At 37.9% G+C, this 21,148-nt stretch overlaps 1 protein-coding gene across 2 annotated transcripts; it reads left to right on the top strand.

Moving 5' to 3' along the window:
* The first annotated feature begins 362 nt into the window (after nt 1-362).
* zranb1 (zinc finger, RAN-binding domain containing 1) lies at nt 363-20,462 on the top strand. Of its 2 annotated transcripts, none has more exons than XM_015383531.1 (10): nt 363-672; nt 1,990-2,838; nt 6,918-7,105; nt 9,508-9,661; nt 11,711-11,782; nt 12,246-12,444; nt 12,935-13,055; nt 16,120-16,249; nt 16,723-16,952; nt 19,375-20,461. In XM_015383531.1, the coding sequence occupies exons 2-10, from the start codon at nt 2,025-2,027 to the stop codon at nt 19,588-19,590; spliced, it is 2,124 nt and encodes a 707-aa protein (XP_015239017.1). In that variant the 5' UTR covers nt 363-672; nt 1,990-2,024; the 3' UTR covers nt 19,591-20,461. The 2 variants fall into 2 exon arrangements, with proteins under 2 accessions (XP_015239017.1, XP_015239018.1); XM_015383532.1 differs by having other exon boundaries at nt 372-516; nt 19,375-20,462.
* The last annotated feature ends 686 nt before the right edge of the window (nt 20,463-21,148 follow it).

Raw genomic sequence — 21,148 nt, 5'->3', positions numbered from 1 at the left:
AGGAATGAACCCGCAGATTTTGACAGGAAGCGTGATCATAAAAACGGTTAGTGATGTAAGATTAAAAAAAGATAATAATAGCCATACACTCATGGCTGCATATAGATAGATAGATAGATAGATAGATAGATAGATAGATAGATAGATAGATAGATAGATAGATAGATAGATAGATAGATAGAGATAAAGTTATATTATTTTATTAAATGGTAAAACCTATTATAAGTACTTAAAAAGCCTATCGATATGAAAAAGTTTTGCTGTTTTAAAAAATCCGAGTGTCCCTGAAGGCGTCACTGCATTTTTATTTTTTTATCCAATCAGGGAAAGCTTAGCCAGATGATTGGTGACGACGCCAGGCTTGCGTTTATTTTGGCTGCGCTTTTCATTTGTCTGACTGTCGCCGCCATTAAACTTGACGGTAGCGGTTGTGGACCATGGAGAGCTGCGAATTTATACCGTAAAGTCGTCGGAGGGCTCGGCTTTGTTCGGCGACTCGCCGCTTTGTTCTCAAAGGTGAACATGAGAGAGACAACAGGGGTCGACATATTTGGTACAGAGGAAAGGTTTGATTGAGCTGGATGAGGAGGAGGAGGAGGAGGGCACAGCCGGACGGGAAGGATTTGTTGTGGTTTCCACCAGCTTTCAGGAGGCCAACACCGTCACTAAACGGTAAAAAACTATGAATGCCGACCTTAGTTGGGAACGTTTTTTAATAATTTCGCCATAGCAGATGTCCGCCTGTGGCTTGTCGCTATGTAAGCTAACGTTCAAATGCTACAAAGTTAGCTTGCCAGCTAACAGCTTCTGTTGATTCCTGAAAGATTTCAGTAGAGGCTCTACATTTAAACACACTCTCTGATAATAAACACGATAAACTTAAAGGCTGCCTCTTTTTAAGCCATTAAACTCAACACGGTGCAAAACGTTTAAAGGTTCGCACATTTATCAGGGTCGCAAACTCGAAATTAAACTTATAGCAGTTAGTTCTTAGGTGAAGTGCTAGCACTGCCTGATTATACTGATTAAATATTCGGAGAAATTAATGTTATGTAGGCATTGGCTGGTGATAAATGTTCCTCAAATATGACACTTTCCTCTAAAGGTAAGGTTTAGTGGTCTTGTTTAAGCCAGCTGAGCTACAGTGTGCAGCAGCAAGAGCTAGAAAAGGATTGGATTATTCTGTTTAAACAAAGGTCATCCATGCTGGTGTTTTCCCTTTTCATTAAATAGGCTTAATTTAAACTGGGAATGATGTGATTAAAAGCTTGAGCAGCTTGGAAAGATATAGATTTTCAAACATTTCACTGTGTCCGGACCTAATTTAGACGGTTTTTAGTTGTTTTACCCTTTATTTCAGAAAAAAAGGATTAGTAACACAATTTCAAGCTTTTGCTGATCAACTATTAGCAAACAATTGAAGTTTACTGTTTTTTTTCTTTGACAAACAGCTGCATTGATTTAAGTGCAGAGTTTAAAAATAAAACACTACACTCTGAGTCCACAAACAAAGCTTAAACAAAGGTCAGGCAAGTCTCAGAAAAGAAAAAAAAAGCTTTTATTAATAAATCAAACAAAGGATCACACATGGAGAGTAAATGTATGCAGGTGTCAACCTCTGCAGACACTAGAAGGAAAAATACCCCAACTAATATCAGCCTAAATGATCAGCCCATCTCTAGTCAGTGGTTTTAACAAAGTTTAGATATGTCTGTACTTCAACACTGCTGAATAAATCAGGGGGTCATTATGAAGGTTTTTTTGAACTGAGAAAGCATATCTGCCATTTGATCATGGTGTTTTGGATCATAGACGCTTATAAAAGTTCTGGATTCCTGGCCCTGAATGACTGGAATCGAATCTGGTAGAAAATCTGTAACTTACTATGCAAGTTTATATGTTTATTTAAACAACTTTTCCAGCTGTGTCTGATATCTAATTGAAAGAAAAGTAAAAAAATATATATTTTCCTTTTTCTTTCATGTGTAGCTGGAGTTTAAAAACCAGGAAAAAATAAATCCACAATGACGGAACAAAAGGTGAAGTGGGCCTGTGACTACTGCACCTATGAGAACTGGCCCTCTGCAGTCAAGTGTACAATGTGCCGTGCACCGAGATTAACGGGTCCCATTATCACAGAGGAGCCTTACAGAAACGCCCCGGAACCCGATCCTGGTCCAGAATGGGATCCTGCTAGAACTGAGAGTGGAAGCGGTCTCCTCATCTGCCCGGACTCCAGCGCCAGACCCAGAATCAGGACGACCGGCGTGGCTGAGCTCGCCAATAAGTGGTCCTGTCAGGTGTGTACGTATCTGAACTGGCCGCGCGCCATTCGCTGCACACAATGCCTGTGGCAGCGCCCCAGAACCAGCAGCCCGACAGAGTCCCCGCAGACATCTGGCACCAACGCAGACTGCCGCCCCACTCTCCACTCTCCTGTGGGTACGTGCGAGGAGTACAACGATAGAAACAGACTTAACACCCATCAGCAGCAGTGGACGTGTACAACATGCACTTACCAGAACTTACCCAGAAGTACAAAGTGTGTGATGTGTGACTTACCGAAACCTAACAACCAGGAAGCGTTAGGGCTCCCAGAGCCCGCAGGGTCCTCTCCCTTGATCATCGAGCAGGACATGGCGAGGTGGAGGGGCAGCTGCAGTGGCAGCCAGGTCCAAAGGAGATCCCCTCCTGTGGCTAAGAGGGAGGACTTCCAGAGGATAGAGCTGGCAGCTGGAGCCATGAGCACAGAGGAGCATGAGGTCAACTTCAAGAAGCTGAAGCAGATTAGAAACCGCATGAGGAAAACTGACTGGCTCTTTCTGAGTGCATGTGCTGGTGAGTTGTTACTCTTATCACACTTTTAGTTTAGTAAAAATTATTGAGTTACTATTTTTATTCATTTCATTCTCTATTTTTAGTTATTTTTAACAGATTCTTTTGATGGGCTCAGCGATTTTTATAAATAAAATTGAATTACTCCAAGAATTGGTTCATAGTTTAACATCTATGTATTTAACACGGGGCAAAGTTATGCATACATGCAAACATTCCCAATAACTCTGTTAAAAGTCCCTTCTGACGGTTCTAGTGTTGTCCTAAATTTATTTTAGTTTAAGGCTTTTCAGCTTAGGTTGACAGAGATTCTGAATGCCACCCCAGAATGTTAACTTTGGCATGCTTAGTTTGTTGTCTGTTTGGTATCACTGTTCTGTTTTTAACACCTGCCTGTATCCAACTTTTGACCCAAGTTCTTCCTCTCTGATTAAAGAGAACTGGCTCAAATGGATCAAGAAAAATTTTAATGTTAAGTTATTAAATCTGGTGGGAAAATAGCTCCTGCTCCATAATCAGCCCTTTGAAGTCAGATTGAAGAGTCCTTTTAAGGCTTTGAAATTCAAGAACACAGGACCACTATTCAAAAATTGTGGAAACATCATGCTATGGGGCAATTTGCAAAACATAAATTGAATGGTCGGCGAAGAGTTTATTCTATTTTTTTTTTTTTTACTCAAATCAACAGCCAAATAATTGACTCTTGTTTTTTAAGTTTAGTGTTGTTATCTGCCAGCCTAGAAAAACGGATCAAAACGTCATTAAAAGCCTAAGATTAAAGGATAATTTAAATGTGTGTTTATTGTAAAATATAGGCATTGTAGACTCTCTTATCTCAAGGTCTGTCTGGAGAGAAAGAGATGCCAATATTTTATGTTAGATAAGTCGAGATACTAAACTACAAAAAGGTTCAAATGTGTCCCTACTTGCTCTTGAAGCCCAGTGTGCTCTCAGTGTAGCACTGAGAGCATCTTTGAGAAACTAGGAGAGCATTTGCTACCAGCTGGGAAACACTTGGCCGTCTGGGCAGAGCACTGAGATTGGAGCGTGTGACCGGAGTCTCTCCTGGCTGGGAGTCAACACACCCTGTAAACAGAGGGGCTTTATGTCCTGAGCACAGACCTGGAGGAGACAAAAATAGCCTTGAAAAAAAAACGCAAGAAACTGTCAACAAACAAACCTGAAAGCAGAGGAACACGTGGTCTGGTCAGCGGTGCACTTCTGACCTTTGCAGCGATTACACCTCTCAGCCTGCTGCTGAGTTGTAGTTCTTCCAGTTGTAAGTTTTACTTTATATTTTTAAAACCACATATAGACAGCTGGCTGGTTTGCTAGTTCTCTTTGTACGGTTTCTCAGTTGGAGGTGACTGAATGAAGCGATGCATTTTGACCAAGATGTCTAGCACTTCCTCTGGTGGTGGAGCGGAGTCTCACTTCACTATGATGCTTCCTCCTACTTCTGCTGTTTTAGACCTCTATAGGCAGCATGAATCACAAAGACCCCTTGATTCAAGCTTCCCCTCTACGGGAACCAGATTCTTCTTTGTTCTTTTTGTTGTATTTTTGGTTTAGTTATCAGAAACTGTAAATGATAGAGACTCACCAGAAATGGCTTACCTTTAAGCTGCAAAATGTGTAATTTTTTCTTTTTTTTATTGATTTTAAAACAGAGCAAATACACAACATACAATGACAATTAACAGTTTTTGCAGTGTGAAATTTTACCATAGATTAACTGTCCCAGCATGACATTTTACTGTTTCAGCATCATAATTGTGGTCTCAGCCTCACCATACAAACGAAGCGCAAGAATTCTCCTCGGATGGAGGGCCTATGTAACATAATCTAGAATTAAAATAAAAATTGATTGTGAGACTTGTTTACTCGAGTCTTTAAGAGGACCCCAGCGTTGGCTGAAAATGTCTTTTTGGAGTCTTAAGGAGTATGTTATCTTTTCCATTTGGTATAATTCCCTTACAATTTGGACCCATGAGTTGTAGGAAGGCGGTTTTGGTTGCTTCCACTTAATTGTGATGCATTTCAGGGCCGCTGTAAGAACAACATTTAAGAGAGATGATTTGAGAGTAAGATTTTTAACAGGTAATACGAAGGCTCAGTGTAGCACTGCAGTGTTGCTCAGTTTTATCCTCAAACTTTCATCGAGGGCTGAGCGATAAAACATTAATTATATTAGTGATAGACCTCTGGTCATTATCAATCCAAAATATGTCTGATACAGTGTTCAGTTCTCTCATTTTATTGCATTCTGGGTAATGTAGGCAGAGGAAAAAACTTAGCCTCTCAACATCTCACTGCCAAACTAAGAAAGTTTGGTGTAAATGTTACATTTAAATAGGGTTAAAACGTAACTTAACCTTGTTTGATGAAAGCAAATCTTCCATTCCTCAATTTAAATGTGAGAATAGGAAACGCTAAAATGCTCTAGTAGGTCCGATTGTTCTATAATACAGCTTTATGAAACCAAATAAACTGCCTGCTATGCCACTGACATCCTTTTTCTTTTTAACAGACTACTACTCCACCTAAGGTGATGGGCTTTAAATGCATGCTTTTTAAAAAAAAAATCTATTATTGACAAGAGAATGTGAAATGGTTTTTTTGTTTTCAAAGGTAAAGTCAATTTGGTTATCTATTCAGCCTTACATTTTATACATTAACACTGTTCATTATAAACGTTGTAGAAAAGTTTTATGTTACAATTAGGGCTGGGTAAAAAAAAATCGATTTTGAAATGATTTCTAGGGAATGAGATCGATTAGTTTTATAGTGACGCGCGTGACGGTCACATTCAAATGAGCAGGAAAGAGGCACTCAAGATGACTTCAAGCCAGACAGCTGCAAATAAAGCCAATAGGTTGACTGAAGACATTAACAAATGGCGGCTGACCAGCAAACACCCTGTAGTTGTTACAGACAACGCTGCAAATATGGTTTGTGCAGTGAAGATGGTGCAGCTCATGCATGTCTGCTGTCTCACGTCTGCTTGCTCGAGTGAGGTTTCACTTTTAACAAACAAGTTTGCACTTTAGACAGTTTTGTTCACATCTCAAGTTTAAACTGTCAGATTTAAAAGTTTGCACTTTGTGTTTAATATGACAGGAAAAAATAAAATACACGAGTATTTTGAAACTCAGTTGAACCACTTTCATTGTTGTAAGACCAGATTTAATCGATTTAGAACTGTATGAATCAAAATCAAATCAATTCACGACTTTGGTGAAAATACCCAGCGCTAGTTACAATTGAACACATGCGAATACAACATAATATCAAATGTCATGGAACAAATACTTTGCTTTTTCTCAGTTTAATCATTTTAAGCTGAGAACCTGTTTTTACAGGTAGTCTTTCGGCTGTGGTGCCTTCGCAGAATGTGCCAGCCAGAATCATTCAGTGTCTAGTTATAGAAGAGTGTTTACAAAATGTCACCCGGCGTGTGTAAGATGAGACGTGATGGCTCTGGGGTTGGATTCGCTCACAGCGGCCATCCTGTTTCCTGGCAGAAAGAGTCTCCTCATAAGAGGCAGCTTGTTTAAACTGGCCTGCAGCTAGCTGCTGCACCTTTCACTCATCATAGATGTTGGCCACCGGGTCCAGAATTAGAGGGAGGGGGAAACGCTAATCTGCACAGCATTCCCTCTGCCTGGCTTAGCTATGTGATGGCTCTGCATTTAGGCTACAGTTTAGGATGTTTAGCCCAACATTTTGAAAGCTGTTTTCGTGCCTTAAAGGAGCAGAGCAGTGTGGCATCCGGAGGCTTGAAAACTACATGGAATGAAATGTCTTAGGTGTTTATCTTTCAGAAAATGGAGTGATCATTGCCTATAAATGTTAAAAAACAGAGGTCAGTTGCTCTGCAAGATGAAAAATTACATAACATCACTATAAAAGTATATATTTTTAATTAATAAAAGTTGCTTAATTTTAGTAGCTTCACAAGGATCAGAGTGAAGCAGGGTTCGATAAGTCGAGAGCCAACAAACACAGATTCCACACATGGGTTATAAATATTTGATTCCTCACATTGAGTCAAACCTTCTGATTTCTTTGTCTCTGTGCAGGTGTGGTAGAAGGAGACCTGGCTGCCGTGGAGGCCTACAAGTCATCAAGCGGCGATATTGCTCGGCAGCTCACCGCTGACGAGGTGCAGCTCCTTAACAGGTCTTCAGCATTCGATGTGGGCTTCACCCTGGTCCACTTGGCCATTCGCTTCCAGAGGCAGGACATGCTGGCTATCTTATTGACAGAGGTAAGAATAGAGATAAAAGCTGAAGTCATGGTCTATGAGGACGTTTAATCAGAATCATCCCATTTTTAAAAACCATGATTTCATGATCAGTGAAAGCAGATGTTTTCTCTTTAGTTGAAAATTTTCTTTAACAAATTATTTAACGGTTTCTATCTGTTACAATATGGTTTTGTAGATGATTAAACTGCAGATTTAAATTGTTTTTGGTTTTCCATTTTCTTCCTAAGGACTATAATACAAAATATTATAAACTTAAAGGCAACATAGAGGGACAACATAAGTAAAAGACTAATTAAGCAGTCTATTATTTGTCTTGGTGTTGTTTTTATCTGTTTAATGTAAAACGTCAAAGGTCATTTGGACAAATTCGTTGGTGCCATGACAATGCATACTGTGTCCTGGAATAATCTATATATTAACTTATTTTACAGAAAGTGTGAATATTTAGATTGATCTTTTTTTTTTGCCCCCCAGACTACAGGGTTTCTGCGGGTCATTAAGTCATTCAATTATATTTTTTTTAATTAAGGCCGGAATTGGCAATAAAATTCAATTAATGTAATTATTGTGGCATTTAAAATGCTTAATTAAGAAAAAAAAGTTCAAACAATTTCATCAGATATATCTCGCAATATATTTGTGCGGAACTGCTTGCGGTTGACTGTAAAGCCGTATGTTAGAAAAAGAAGCTCGAGGCGGAGAAAAGGCTAGAGAATGGGAAAAATGCTAATTTCAACAAAAGCGTCTGGAAAACGAGGAATTCAGGACATTGCTGCAGCCTCTCTGCTGTGTTATACATGAGAGTCATGGGTACTTGTTGATGGCATTAAAAGGATTTCTAAGAGCATTAAAAGAGCATTAGATTAAAGTTACTCATTCCTGTATGATCCCTGGACTAGGTCTGCATTGTTCAGTCATTGCATCGTATATATTCCTCCAACTACACCCTTGCTCTATAGTTTTATTAGCTAAATAAATATCTATATTGAATTGAGTTTATATAAGTTAATGAAACGGTTCTGTGCTACCTGTTCAATGTGGTGGGAAAAAAAGAGGTTGGAACAAATATTTTGTGTTGCTTGCTAGCGTACACAGCTAGAGTTGATGAGGACCTTGATCCACTTCATGTCATGCAGACAGAAGCAGATTAGCAGTGTGGATGTTCCTGAGCTACAAAATGTCGTTGGTTAAAGGGAACACGTTTTTTTTTTTACATTGGCCCCTTGATTTTACGTTATTACATCATGTTCTACTCACCCATGTTAGTTTTGTGTCATTTGGAGCTGTTCCGAAGACATTCGGTTTTGTAATCCAAGTAACGTCTTCCTAGTCGTCCTATGGGCAACGACTTGAAGGCACAATCTAAACTGTTCATAATTTATCATTTATGGTACGCCAGCATTCATTACATGTAGGTGAATCACTGTCCCCCAGACATCCACGGTTTAATTTTTTATATTTATATTGTTTTAAAACAAAGCGGAGTGTGTATGACGTCATCCGTGTGCGCCAGCTACCATTAATTTAGCCTGTTGGCTGAACTGCTGCTAGTTTTACTCACATGCCTGGAAGATGTCTAGTGCTACTACCACAGATGATCTCACTCTTGAAATGGAATTTAACGATTAAGATTTGCTAGCCGAATTAGCATAAGGGGTAGAGCGTAGAAATGTTTCTCCATTCTACATTTCTGGGTTTGATTCTGGCTAAAGAGAGAGGCTTTCTGTTGATAACATGTTAACAGAGAAGAGTAAAGTTGTTTTATGATTTTTAACTTTCTAGCAATCCTTTGTTGAATATAATGGATCGAGACATGGCTGCCTTTTGGATATGTTAAAGTCCATCCAAGATCCAAGTGTTCTAGATGATGCATACAAAAACAGCTACCCAAAAAATGTATTTTTATTATTGTTGTTATTAATAAAAGTTAAAAGTATTAAAAGATGATTAAACATGTTTTAAATGTCACTTCTGTAAATATTTTCTTTGCTTTTGAACTAATGAAACCCAGATTTTACATAAACACTTTCCTCTCCTATGCCACAGGACATAACTAATGTTTCTAATATAAATAACTATGTCTACTGTAGATGCAAATTATCAGCCAATATAGATGCTTTCAGACCCACAACTTCTTTGCTTAAAGATGGCATGCTGCTTTAGGGCCATGTGATGGATAAAACAAATATGCATAAACTTTGCAGCTGCTTTCTCAAATGACACTGCATAATGTGCGTTTTCCTTCACGTCTATTTATTTATTTATATATACAGAATGATTCAAATGCACTAATCCAATAGTAATAAAGAATTATCTAAAATTTGATCAGTTTTTATAACTTATGAAAACTTTAACCAAAACAAAGCCATTTCCAGTGATTGAGTTTCCTGTTCTGGTTGAAGGTGAATCAGCAGGCAGCGAAGTGCATTCCCTCCATGGTGTGCCCCGAGCTGACTGAGCAGATCAGGAGGGAGATTGCAGCATCCCTTCACCAACGCAAAGGGGACTTTGCCTGTTACTTCCTCACCGACTTGGTCACCTTCACTCTTCCTGCAGGTACTCATGACACCATAATCATTCCAGGTGTAATCTTTTCTCCACTACCTGTGCCAATCAGTCTATTTTCTTTATCTTTGAGTTTACATCAACATAAATATCGACCACAGTAAAACTTATACAGCTGCCGTTTTATTTAATTTTAGGTTTTGGAAAAGTTGGCTACTTTATTGATAAATTAGTAGAACAGGACCCAGTCTGGTTGTCTGTCTTAGTCTGCAGCTTTTCTTATAAATGTTCACAATATTCTGGAAATATTTATAGATCAGTGCTTCTATGTTCTTATGCATCTCTGCTTCTGTCTCCTTGACCCCAGTCGGCCTCAGCAGATGGTCGCTCACACCAAGCCTGGTTCTGCTAGAGGTTTCTTCCTGTCTAAAAGGAGTTTTCCTCAATTATAATTTGTATCATATTTTAGCTCTAGGTAGAACTTTGAGAGTTTTTATTCTGCTTTAAAAACTGACCAGATTCCTCTGAAGATGATGAAATCTAAGGCAAGTGTGTCAGTTGCTCTCTGAGCAGATCACTTGCATTGAAAATGTTCTCTGAATCAAACCAGACAAACAAGTAATCTGTGATAGACAGAATTGCAGCCGCCTAAGTCCTTGCTAAGAAATGGGGGGGTTAATAAGAACATTTTGTAACGGATCCCTCTGTGGGGGGATGGGACCCCTTTAAGAGCAATCAACCTGGGCCTGCAGAGGGATTCTTAAAGGAAACCATTTTTCTGCTACAGGCAAACCAGACTCGCTGCCATGAAAATGACATATGTTTGACATCTCCATAGATTTCTAATCTCTCTAAAGCTTCAGTGAGTTGAACAGCTTTTATTTCAACTGGGAAAAAGAAAGGAGATAGAGGACCCACTGGAGCTAGAATATGTTTGCTTTATTAGATGAAAATAAACCTGAAGATTATTTAGTAGGGGGGGATAATTCAGAAAAGAAGAAGAGATGATTAAGGCATAAGAATGGAGTGAGGAACTAACATTTTTTTGTTTATCCTCAAATCCCTTTCTATGCCTCATAAATGCTAAAAATCCAGTTCAATTCAGTGTATTTATCAATCAGATCATACAGTCAGGATGCAAACAGCTGGTTTCCCTAGATAGAAAATTCACTCGGATTCACTCGTCCTGGATGACCGTCTAATGACAGCAGACATTCATTTGCATTTTGTCATTAACTACAGTGATCCCTCACACCTATCAGGCATGCAGCAACAGCACAGAGGGGAAAAACTATAGTTACGTTTTTTGTCTGAATAAATTTTGCATTTCTTCTCAAGTTATAGCAAATCGGTCTGTTTAGAAAATATTATCATAGTTTTAGTCTTTATGTTAACTCATGTTTAAGCTGCTAATGAGGCTGTTGTGCCAGAGTCTTTATTCGGATGAAATAGCTTTGACTGACAAGACAGATGGATTCTGCAGCATGCTGTACATTTTGGCTTGTTTTCACACATAAAAGCAATATTTGTCTCCCTGTATTCGATGTACTATCAGAGTGAGGAACAACAAATGTTTCCGAAGGGAGTCTGGCATTGGAGGGAAATGTAATCCTGGGCTCTATGTCCCAGTTTGGAATGGCATCGAAGCTCCAGCCCTGTCCAATAATATGATGGCTGAAATCGGCTCCCTTTGCTTTGAAGAACAAGCGGGGTTCCTATATAGAACTGAGTACAGAGGATTTAGGGTTGGAGGTGACTCCGTGCATACATGTGTGATACCAGTTATGTAGCTCTAGAAGGATTTGACCTGAGGCCAGCTGCAGCTTTCATTCAGTCTCTCAGAAAGCCATTCAAATCAGCTCTGATCCATAGAATAACCAGCTGTGTTCTCGCTCTCTGTGGCCTCTGCTCAATACACTCAGAAACACAACTGCTGCTCTGAGCCCCAGTGTTCACAGTATACCATTGACTAAATGTCATGAGGGGAATGGAACTGCAAAGGGCATTCCTCCACTGCAAATCATTATGTAGCTCTTCACTTACTACACAATTAATGCAACAATGGTCATAAAAATGAGTGTTTCTCTCCTCTTCTGGCAGATATTGAGGACCTGCCCCCTGCTGTTCAGGAGAAGCTGTTTGACGACATGCTAGACCGAGATGTGCAAAAAGGTATTCATGATTTATTCCATTTAATAAGCTGCCTGACAGTTGGAGGAAGCTAAAAAGAAAACTAAACTAGATTTTCTTCGACTGCTTCAGAGTCCTTTACTTCATCCTGACTCGACTCCATTTTCTAATTTGGTTTATTAAGCTTCTTAGCTTCCCTCCTACACACTGAAACAATGTGTCACAGCATCGTGTCTCTGTGAATGCTGGAGAACATTTGTTTTGCTTTGTGTCTTACACACACAAATAAGCAACCGGGGTGAAGGGATTTTGTTTCTGGGGGAAAAAAAATAAAAAGCTTTATGATCATAATACATAAATAACAAGAGCAAGGCTTAATTAGATGCAATGGAAAACATTGTTTCTGTTTAAATATTAAAGCCTGGTTTAAAAGTCTTTATCATTTTACAGTTTTTTTTGTTTTTTTTTACCACTGATCTATTTCCATTTGACATTTTGTCCATAGAGTTGGAAGAAGAGTCTCCAGTTATTAACTGGTCCCTGGAGCTGGGGACACGCCTGGACAGCCGTCTCTACGCCTTGTGGAACCGCACAGCTGGAGACTGTCTGCTGGACTCGGTTCTGCAGGCTACCTGGGGGATCTATGACAAGGACTCTGTCCTTCGTAAAACCCTCCATGATAGCTTGCACGACTGCTCCCACTGGTGAGAAACCAGGCCCTTGGGAAATCATTTAGATTTTTTTTTTTCTTGCAAAAATCATCCTCATCACTGTTATTTCAAAAGAACATCCAAAATTATAATATCTTCCAATTAAATTGTGTTTGGTTGTCACCGACATCCTTTCCTTTTGTTTAAAATGTTTTATTTATTAAAATGTTCTGGCTATTTATTGATTCAGGTTTAGCAGGTCCTTTGGGAAATGCTGTTTTTGCTGGCCTGCTGCGAACCTGTCTTGGTTATTTGCACACAAACAAGATATTCCATATTAAGATTTGATGTCTTGGGAAGAGATTTAATCAATGTGCTTTTTAATTTGCATGTGAATTAGGTGCACAACAGCTGAAATTTTAGTTTTTAGTTCAATCACAGCTTTCTACTGTGAAAATGTAATGCAAAATTGAACTGATAAGTAGGACCTTTTTTAATTCAAATAAAGAGCATATTTCTTGTATCCTACTTGAATATTTTCCAGGTTTTACAGTCGTTGGAAGGAGTGGGAGTCCTGGTACTCGCAGAGCTTTGGTTTACATTTCTCTCTTAGAGAAGAGCAGTGGCAAGAGGACTGGGCTTTCATCCTGTCTTTGGCCAGCCAGGTAATTATTATTCTCTTTAATACTGATTGTTACAATGATATGAATTCATAAGAATGACATGATAGCTGACAAAGTGTTATCACTGCGTGAACTTTCCTATATTCAGGTATATTTTATCCAGAAACTTAATTACAAACTTGAAAACTTTTGTGTGCATATGTATAAACAAGAAGTTCGATGAAGGTAAATACAGATAGTATTGCAGGAAAAATTCTTCCAGGCTGAAAAAGACTAGCTTGGCTCAAACCTACATTTATATGGGTCACATTATTGACACATTTGCAAAGAAAAAATACACACATTTATTTTTCTCTTAACAGTTTGGAACCAGTGATCTTTCTTTCTACTTCATAACTATGTGCTACCATGTGTCGGTCTAACACAAAATAAAACATGTTGAGGTCTGAAGCTGTAACAACAAGCTGTGACGTTCCAGGACTATTCCTACTTTAACAAGAAGGAAAGATGATTCTCCCAACGGTTGGAAGGTTACAGTCCTAGACAGTCATCCTAGATATACATTACATGCTCCAGCGGCAAACCACTAAACTATTTAGGGATCTAGTTTAGTTTCATAGCACCGAGAAAGTGTTTAATCTGATTTTAATTTAATTTGCCGCTTCCTTCATTCAGTAAATAGGAGGCTACATTATTCATAAGCAACATTTTTTTAAAGCTTTGATAAACTATGAAGACTTTTTCATAGGATTTGTGCCAAAGCAATTTAGTTTGTAGTTTTCTGTATATTCCCCAGCTCTTACTAAAATTGAGTTATTAATAATAAGAGACGTCCTAAGAGCTGAGGTGGAATTATGGAGTTATAAGGAACAGAGCTGCAGATTGACAGCTGATCTACTTGTGACACACCTGCTGAGGCAGCATTACTTCTCAGCATGTGACTCTGGGATCTAGCCAATCCACTACGGACACAGAAAACGAACATAGCAGAAGCTCTGATTAGATGTCCTCCACTCAGGCTGAATGTGCCTGATACACCATGATGGTTTATGGCTACTGTCTCCTCTTTTTGTTTTTTCCCTTGAATCTATTTGATGGAGCTCTGTGTTGGAGATAAGTTGCATAATCTTTGTGCTGTTTCCGTTAGTGCAGGATCAAGATTATCAGGTTAGACACCAGCATGCAGACAGAACCAGCTGCAGGTATCACTGACTCTGAGTTGCATTTATAGATTTTTTTTTAGCTTGTAGTCCCTTGTTCAGCTCTGTTTATATGCAGTACCAAGAGGAGATTTTGTAACTGTTCAGCTAAAAAACGGCATTAAATTTCTTTTTAGAAAACTCATTAGTTTGCCTCTTCTCCTACGTCATGCAAGGACCAAATAAATGTTGTTCATTTCATGATCTGTCATCTGGCAATAATGGTTTAAATGGGCCAGACCAATCACTAGTTACAAATCCAGCCTTTTTAATGTTCTATAACAAAAAACAAGAAGATCATATTACACCAATCAACAGCGGCAAATATTATTTTCTTAGTCAACATTGGAAACTGTCAGTATTTAAACAGGAGTGATAGATGTACTAAAGACAAAACACAGATATTTATAAAGCCATTTAAATCAAAAGGACCCTGCAGTGTTTAGTGTTTTGTCTGCTGCCTGCTCAGACCGCTACACATGTATAGTTATTCAAATGAAATTACTAGTAAATTTTTTTTGTTTCATATTTGAGATTTAAAGTGAAATTAGGCTACATTCATCTCAGGCAATTACATTTTTTTTTTTTTTTTGCCCATATCTCAATCTTTCATGGTAGTCTGAATGGTTTCACGCTGATCCACTCAACTTCATAAAAAAAAAACAAAAAAAAAAAAAAAAACTGTAAAGTCTTTTCCTGATTCCCACTATTCACTCCAGGGGTTGACGTTAAGGTTTTTTCTTTCACATTTCATTTCCCCAGAAACAATTTTTACTTTATGTTTGATAAATATAGTTCCTAATATTAATTTTTGTATATATATCAATGAAACATGTTTGTTTCTGGTGTGTATATGCATGCGTCAGATAATGAACTCAAGCCTACATTACCGTGTTAACATGCTTTTCAATCCTTCCTGCACATTCTTTTCAAACTAAACTTTGCTTTAAACTGTTGTGTGCTTGGAAAAATATAAATTGTAATGTTAAAAATCTAAAAAAAAGCTTGACAGGTTAAAAACTTACACTACTACTACTCACCAATTTAATATTTTTAGCTCTATAAAATTTAAATGCAACACTGCAATGTCTAAGAGAAAAAAATTTAATGAACATTTTTTAATGTATGTATGACCACTGTATTATAGTATAGATTAAATTCATTATCTAGCTGCTTTTCTGCAGAATTCTCTCCCCAAGAGGAGAAAAATCCTGACATCTAGCGGAAAATCACGGGGCTTTTTCAAATCAACAAAGAATGTGTACAAAACAACAAAAATGGCGCCGGCAACGCTTGTGGGTCGTTTTCAGTGAATGTCTGTGATTTTAAAGTAATTTTGAGTGATAACATTTTTTTTTTGCGATCACTGCACTTGCCCGGCACACAAATGCAATGAAATTTGTACTCTCCCGACAATAAAAATTACTTGCCCCGGGCGATCAGGCAATCGTTAACATCGAGCCCTGCACTCTTGCCTTTTTTTTCCTTCCCTTGTTTTATGTGGTCATACTTTTGGCTGTCGTTGCTCAACAGTTTAATAACACACACCGGCATCTGCTATTTTTAAATTTTTCTTTAAACCAAGCTTCTTTGAACCCGTCTAGGTAACAATCGCATCCACAATTTTGTAAACAGACCGCCGCTCTGTGATGGCAACCTTTTCTTTCTGCACGTGACGGTCGTTTTGTTGTCCTGATTTGTTTACACAGAAGTCTGATAGCGGTCGCAGTTAATCAGCATAAGCAGCCACCAAATGTAGCTTTAAACTGAATCCTTAAAATATTGAAACCCTCCTTAAACTCTCTGCTAATGGCAGGAAGACTAGGCCACAAATCCCTGGTCTACTTGGTCACCTGATAGGATTGTAATTAGTGTTAATAAATGTTGTCTCTTCTGCGTCCCTCCAGCCTGGGGCCAGCTTGGAGCAGACCCATATTTTTGTTCTCGCACACATTCTTCGAAGACCCATCATAGTCTACGGAGTGAAATACTACAAAAGTTTCCGCGGGGAAACGTTGGGATACACTCGTTTTCAAGGTAAACAGACTCTGCAAGCATGCGGGTATGGCTCTGATTCTCTTTGTATATAGTCAGATTTATTTTGTAAGAAACTGCCGTTATCTTAATCGAGGAAGTAAGTCAGGATTACTTTTTTCTTTTGATAAGTTTTCACGCTGTAGATAAAACAAACTTTTTCAGATTATCATCATTTAGCAGAAAGTTATGTCATCTGATAGCCTGAAGGTAAACTGGTATACCTGCAGGAAAATATCAACTTACAGAGACATTGTTGAGCAATAAGTGCATAATAATATGCTTCAGAGGCACTTCTCTAACAATCCTCCATTTGTTTCCAGTCAGCTGAAAAGCTTCTGATATCAAAAGTACTGCTTTGCCTCCTGACTCTCACACACAGTTAAATATAAAGTGCTCAGAAGAACAGCCTGTTTGTTCCAGGGGCGCCAGGTTCAGCCCTTCCCAGCTTGTCTGACTTGTTTCTGTGTCTTTAGGTGTGTACCTTCCTCTGTTATGGGAGCAGAGCTTCTGCTGGAAGAGCCCCATCGCCCTAGGCTACACGCGGGGACACTTCTCCGCCCTGGTGGCCATGGAGAATGACGGATACGACAATCGCGGTGCAGGCGCTAACCTCAATACAGATGATGATGTCACGGTCACCTTTTTGCCGTTAGTGGACAGCGAACGGAAGCTACTGCACATCCACTTCCTGTCTGCTCAGGAGGTGGGCATCGAGATCAGTGTAGCTGCACATTTAATAGGATATATGTCTCCTTAATCCAAAAATTTATTGGTTTGATTTCTATTACAGGTCCATTAAGAATTTTACAACTTTTGTTTTTATAAAGGAGAAATTATTACTTACCATCTACTGTACAATGGTTATAAATTGTCTTAAAGTTATACATGGAGCAACTCTAAATATTGGTATCCCTTAGCCAGCAGCCTTCTAGTATCATTCTGGTGGGACATTTAATCTTAATCTAGATTTTTAGAGTTTATTCAGAATATTTCATTCTTGGACAGAAGAGATGGTTTCTACATATCTTGTGTTGAGCTTGGGGGTCAGACTGCTTTATCTTTTAAGATTCCTGTTTAGGATCTGTGACCTGTTAAACGTCCAACTGTGACCAAATTTCTATCCCCTAGCTACAAACAGGATGAGAGATGGAAGATTTCAATAAACACCGGCTCCGCAATCTTAGTATTTTGGAAGGTTTCCACATTTTTCCAATGCTTGTTCTATGAAATAATCTGTTAATGCTGCTTAGGTTTAAAAATTGTGTAGCGACAGTACATTGTGTTCTATTCAGCAGGAAGACAACTAAGACAACTATTTATTTATTTATTTATTAATTTTTTTGACTTGAAGGGGTTGTAGATTATGGAGGACCAGCTCTAACATATTTAAAAATAAATACATATATAAATAAATGTTCAATAAATAAGCATACAATGAATTGCCCCAAAAATACAATAAACAAATAAATGTAGGTAGAAATTAAATTATACAGTGAGACATGCATGTATATATCTTTTTCAACTTTTTTTTGCAGTAAAATGCTAACCAACCAATGGGCAGAAGTAGATCCTCTAAGACAGTCTCTCCTTATTTGCATAATGAGGCAGAAATGCAGACAGAAATGTAAAAATGACAGGCAGAAATAAATAACATTGAAGAAATAAATATGGTAAAAAATACAAATGAAGGAAAAACAGACAAAATATTATAACATGCACATATTAAAATACTTAAAAAAAGTAATTAATAAATAAAGTTGAAGATGATAAGGGGAAATAAATAAATAAATAAGGTAATTATTACAAAGGCAAATAAAGAAGCTAATTAAAAGACATACATTTATTTATGTCTCGCAGTATAATTTAATTTCTACCTACATTTATCTTATTGTTTTTCTTGGGGCAATTAATTATATGCTTATTTATTTGTTTCTGTATTTATTTTTAAATGTGGTCGAGCTGGTCCTCCATAGCAGATGAGGGCTACATGATGCATGATAGCTGCAGCGTTCCAATTTTAAGTACAACACTGCCCCCTAAAGGGCCAATGGGACTTGATTTTAATGCCTCTGCAATTTTTATTTTGCTTTGCTAAAAAAGGCAGATTATTTAACCTATAATGAATTTTTTTTTTCGTCACAATAAAGGCCTCAAAATACTATCTTTTATAGGCGGCAGTGAAATTTGGCTTTGTGCCCGTTTCTTATTTCAATGCATAATCCCACTAGATTATTCCAGTTCCCTTGTTTTATGAATTGGTACCAGTTGGCCCTCAGCATGACGGTGCTAATACTTTGCTTGGCAGTCTGTAGAGCTATGTTTGAAAACTTCACCTTGATGTCTCCAATCAATCATCTCATCCTTTATATCAAACTGAACCAAAACTTTACTAGAAGCTTATTAATGCTGATACAAAAATGCTAATGGAGATTTATCCAACATTAGTTTGATTTAAAAATATGACCCTAAAATCGTTGCTTTTAAAAATAATGAAAACTTTGTGTAATCACCTCAACCCAAAAAAAGTAACAGTTTTGTTATTAAATATTGAAAATTAATGGCTTTATTTTTTATTTTAAAGCAAAATAGGTTCTAGTCCATCTCTACTGAAGATTTGGTTAAACATTTTTTTTTTTACAAGAAATTTAATTTTAGAAAATTAAATTATACTTCATTTACTTTTTAAATATAGTTGTCTAAATTCAGGCAAGCAACAATTATTTCTTCTTCAGTTTTTTAGCAGAATGTCATGAGATTTTCTTCAAAGCGATGACAAAAAACAATCCGGTCTTGTTCTCTTTTTAATTACTGGATATCCAATGACTTCCAGGGGTGCTGGTGGTGCCACTAAAGCATGCATGTTGGTGTGGAACATCGTAAAACTTCTGACCAGAACTATATTGCAGTGCAGTTTATGTTAAATGTGACCCGAACCTTCTTCTCATTGAGCATGTAGCTGGGTTCTAAGTCCATGCCAGTTTTGAAACAAGTTTTTTTTTTTTTTATTATTAAAAGCAAGGCTGCATTTACTTGTGATGTCTAATTTCACTTTAGCAAGACTTTTAGGAAAGTATGACTTTGATGTTGGTGTATGTTGAAGTATTATGTTGTTTGCTTACATCCAGATGGGAAACGACGAGCAGCAGGAGAAGCTCCTGAGGGAGTGGCTGGACTGCTGCGTGACAGACGGAGGCCTCTTGGTCGCCATGCAGAAGAGCTCCCGCCGCCGTAACCACCCCTTGGTCACCCAGATGGTGGAGAAATGGCTGGACAGATACCGCCAGATCCGCCCCTGCGCCTCTCTTTCTGACGGCGAGGAGGAGGACGATGAAGATGAGTGAGACGGCCAGAAGTTGTGCTTCTTTGAAATGGACATTGTAGGAAATGAACATTTATTTATTTCAATCACCCTGCTTCTAGTGCTGCTCTCTCTGTTCCCAACCGTTTTCTTTTTCTAATTTAGTTTGATTCATTGTTTCATTACGTATTTTATTTTGCACATATAAAACCTACGTTTTGTCAAGGGAAGAGGGGGTTACATTCGTTTGTTTTCATTTCTATGTGCGAATCGTAGCCCAAGTTTGTGTTTTGAAGAGTGAGTGGTGCCGCCAGCGGGGAAAAGAGATTACAAACACTCTGCCTCTTCTATGGAGAGCATTAGTATTAATTTTCACTCATTTGCATCCATCTAATTTCTTGGATATTCTTTTATTTCTACCTGTTTGATTTGAGAATTTAACTGGTTGCCAGTCTTAATACATGTTAAGTTGGATATCATGTTGTCTTTGAAGATTTAAATTATTTGAAAACCAAGAAAGGTATGTAATAATTTTGCAAGTCACAGAAGAACCGATTTTCCTCTGGTCTGTTGTGGAGTTGGTTATCTCTTCTCTTCTGCCATTGTGGCAAATTACTTAAAGAAGCTTAATAAGCCAATGAAAAAGACCAGCTCTGTTCTGGGAAGAGATGATTTTACAAAGAGGAAATGTTCATGAAATGAAGAACATTATGGACAAACTTTAGGATCTTCTCCAGAAGACTGTTGAAGAAAGATGCTTGTCAGAACTGCTGCAAGATGGACAGCTTGGGGAGATCCTTCCTGCCTGCAGCAACTCATTGGAGGAAAAAAAGAAACCAAAAACCTATGAGTTATGACATCTGATTTCCCTTTGGGATCAATAAAATATTGAACTGCATCTCCAGAACCTTTTAGTTGGCATTTACCTTCTTTGATCTAATATATCTTTTAAGACAGAAAAATGTTGAAACAGTAATGGTTATATGGTTTAAATATTTTAGAAATGAGGGCGAAAAAACTTTTCGTCAACTCTGGTTCAGTTAGACCACATTCAGTGCTCACGTTTATCTCTTTGCAAGAGACGTTCTGCTGATGCATCTAGAATGCATTACTTAAATATTTCTTCAATTTGTGGGTAAACATAAGCTTTTTTTTAAACTAACATGGAGGGTAAAAAAAAAGGTTCTTGCAGTCAGGAGGTAACCTTCAGATTACTTTTAAAATACTGCAATACTGAAACCAGCTATGGGGAAATCTGGAATCCATTATGTATAATTACTGAGGACATTTTAAATAAGGTAAAATACAGATAAATACATAGTCAGAACTTAAAAGCTCACATTCCAAGTAAGCTGCAAGTATGGAGAGAATGGACTGCTGTGTAAATATTACTGACTGGATGTAATGGAGGGAAAAAAAAAAAAAAAACTTTTTTTGATATATTTTAGAAGGTAATCTGTCAGCTGGGAGACACCCCCAGCTTCTAGAGTAGAAAGCACAGACTGACATTTAGTAGTTGCATGTCATTTTAAATAACATTTTGGCTTATAAGTTTATACAAATACCCTTCAGCATCCAGTGGATTAGGTGTCTGGTTTATT

Source organism: Cyprinodon variegatus, unplaced genomic scaffold, assembly GCF_000732505.1.
Source record: "Cyprinodon variegatus isolate N-32 unplaced genomic scaffold, C_variegatus-1.0 Scaffold286, whole genome shotgun sequence".
Lineage (NCBI taxonomy): Eukaryota > Metazoa > Chordata > Actinopteri > Cyprinodontiformes > Cyprinodontidae > Cyprinodon > Cyprinodon variegatus.
Note: the sequence above shows the minus strand (reverse complement) of the source record. Positions and strands in the feature narration are given on the sequence as shown.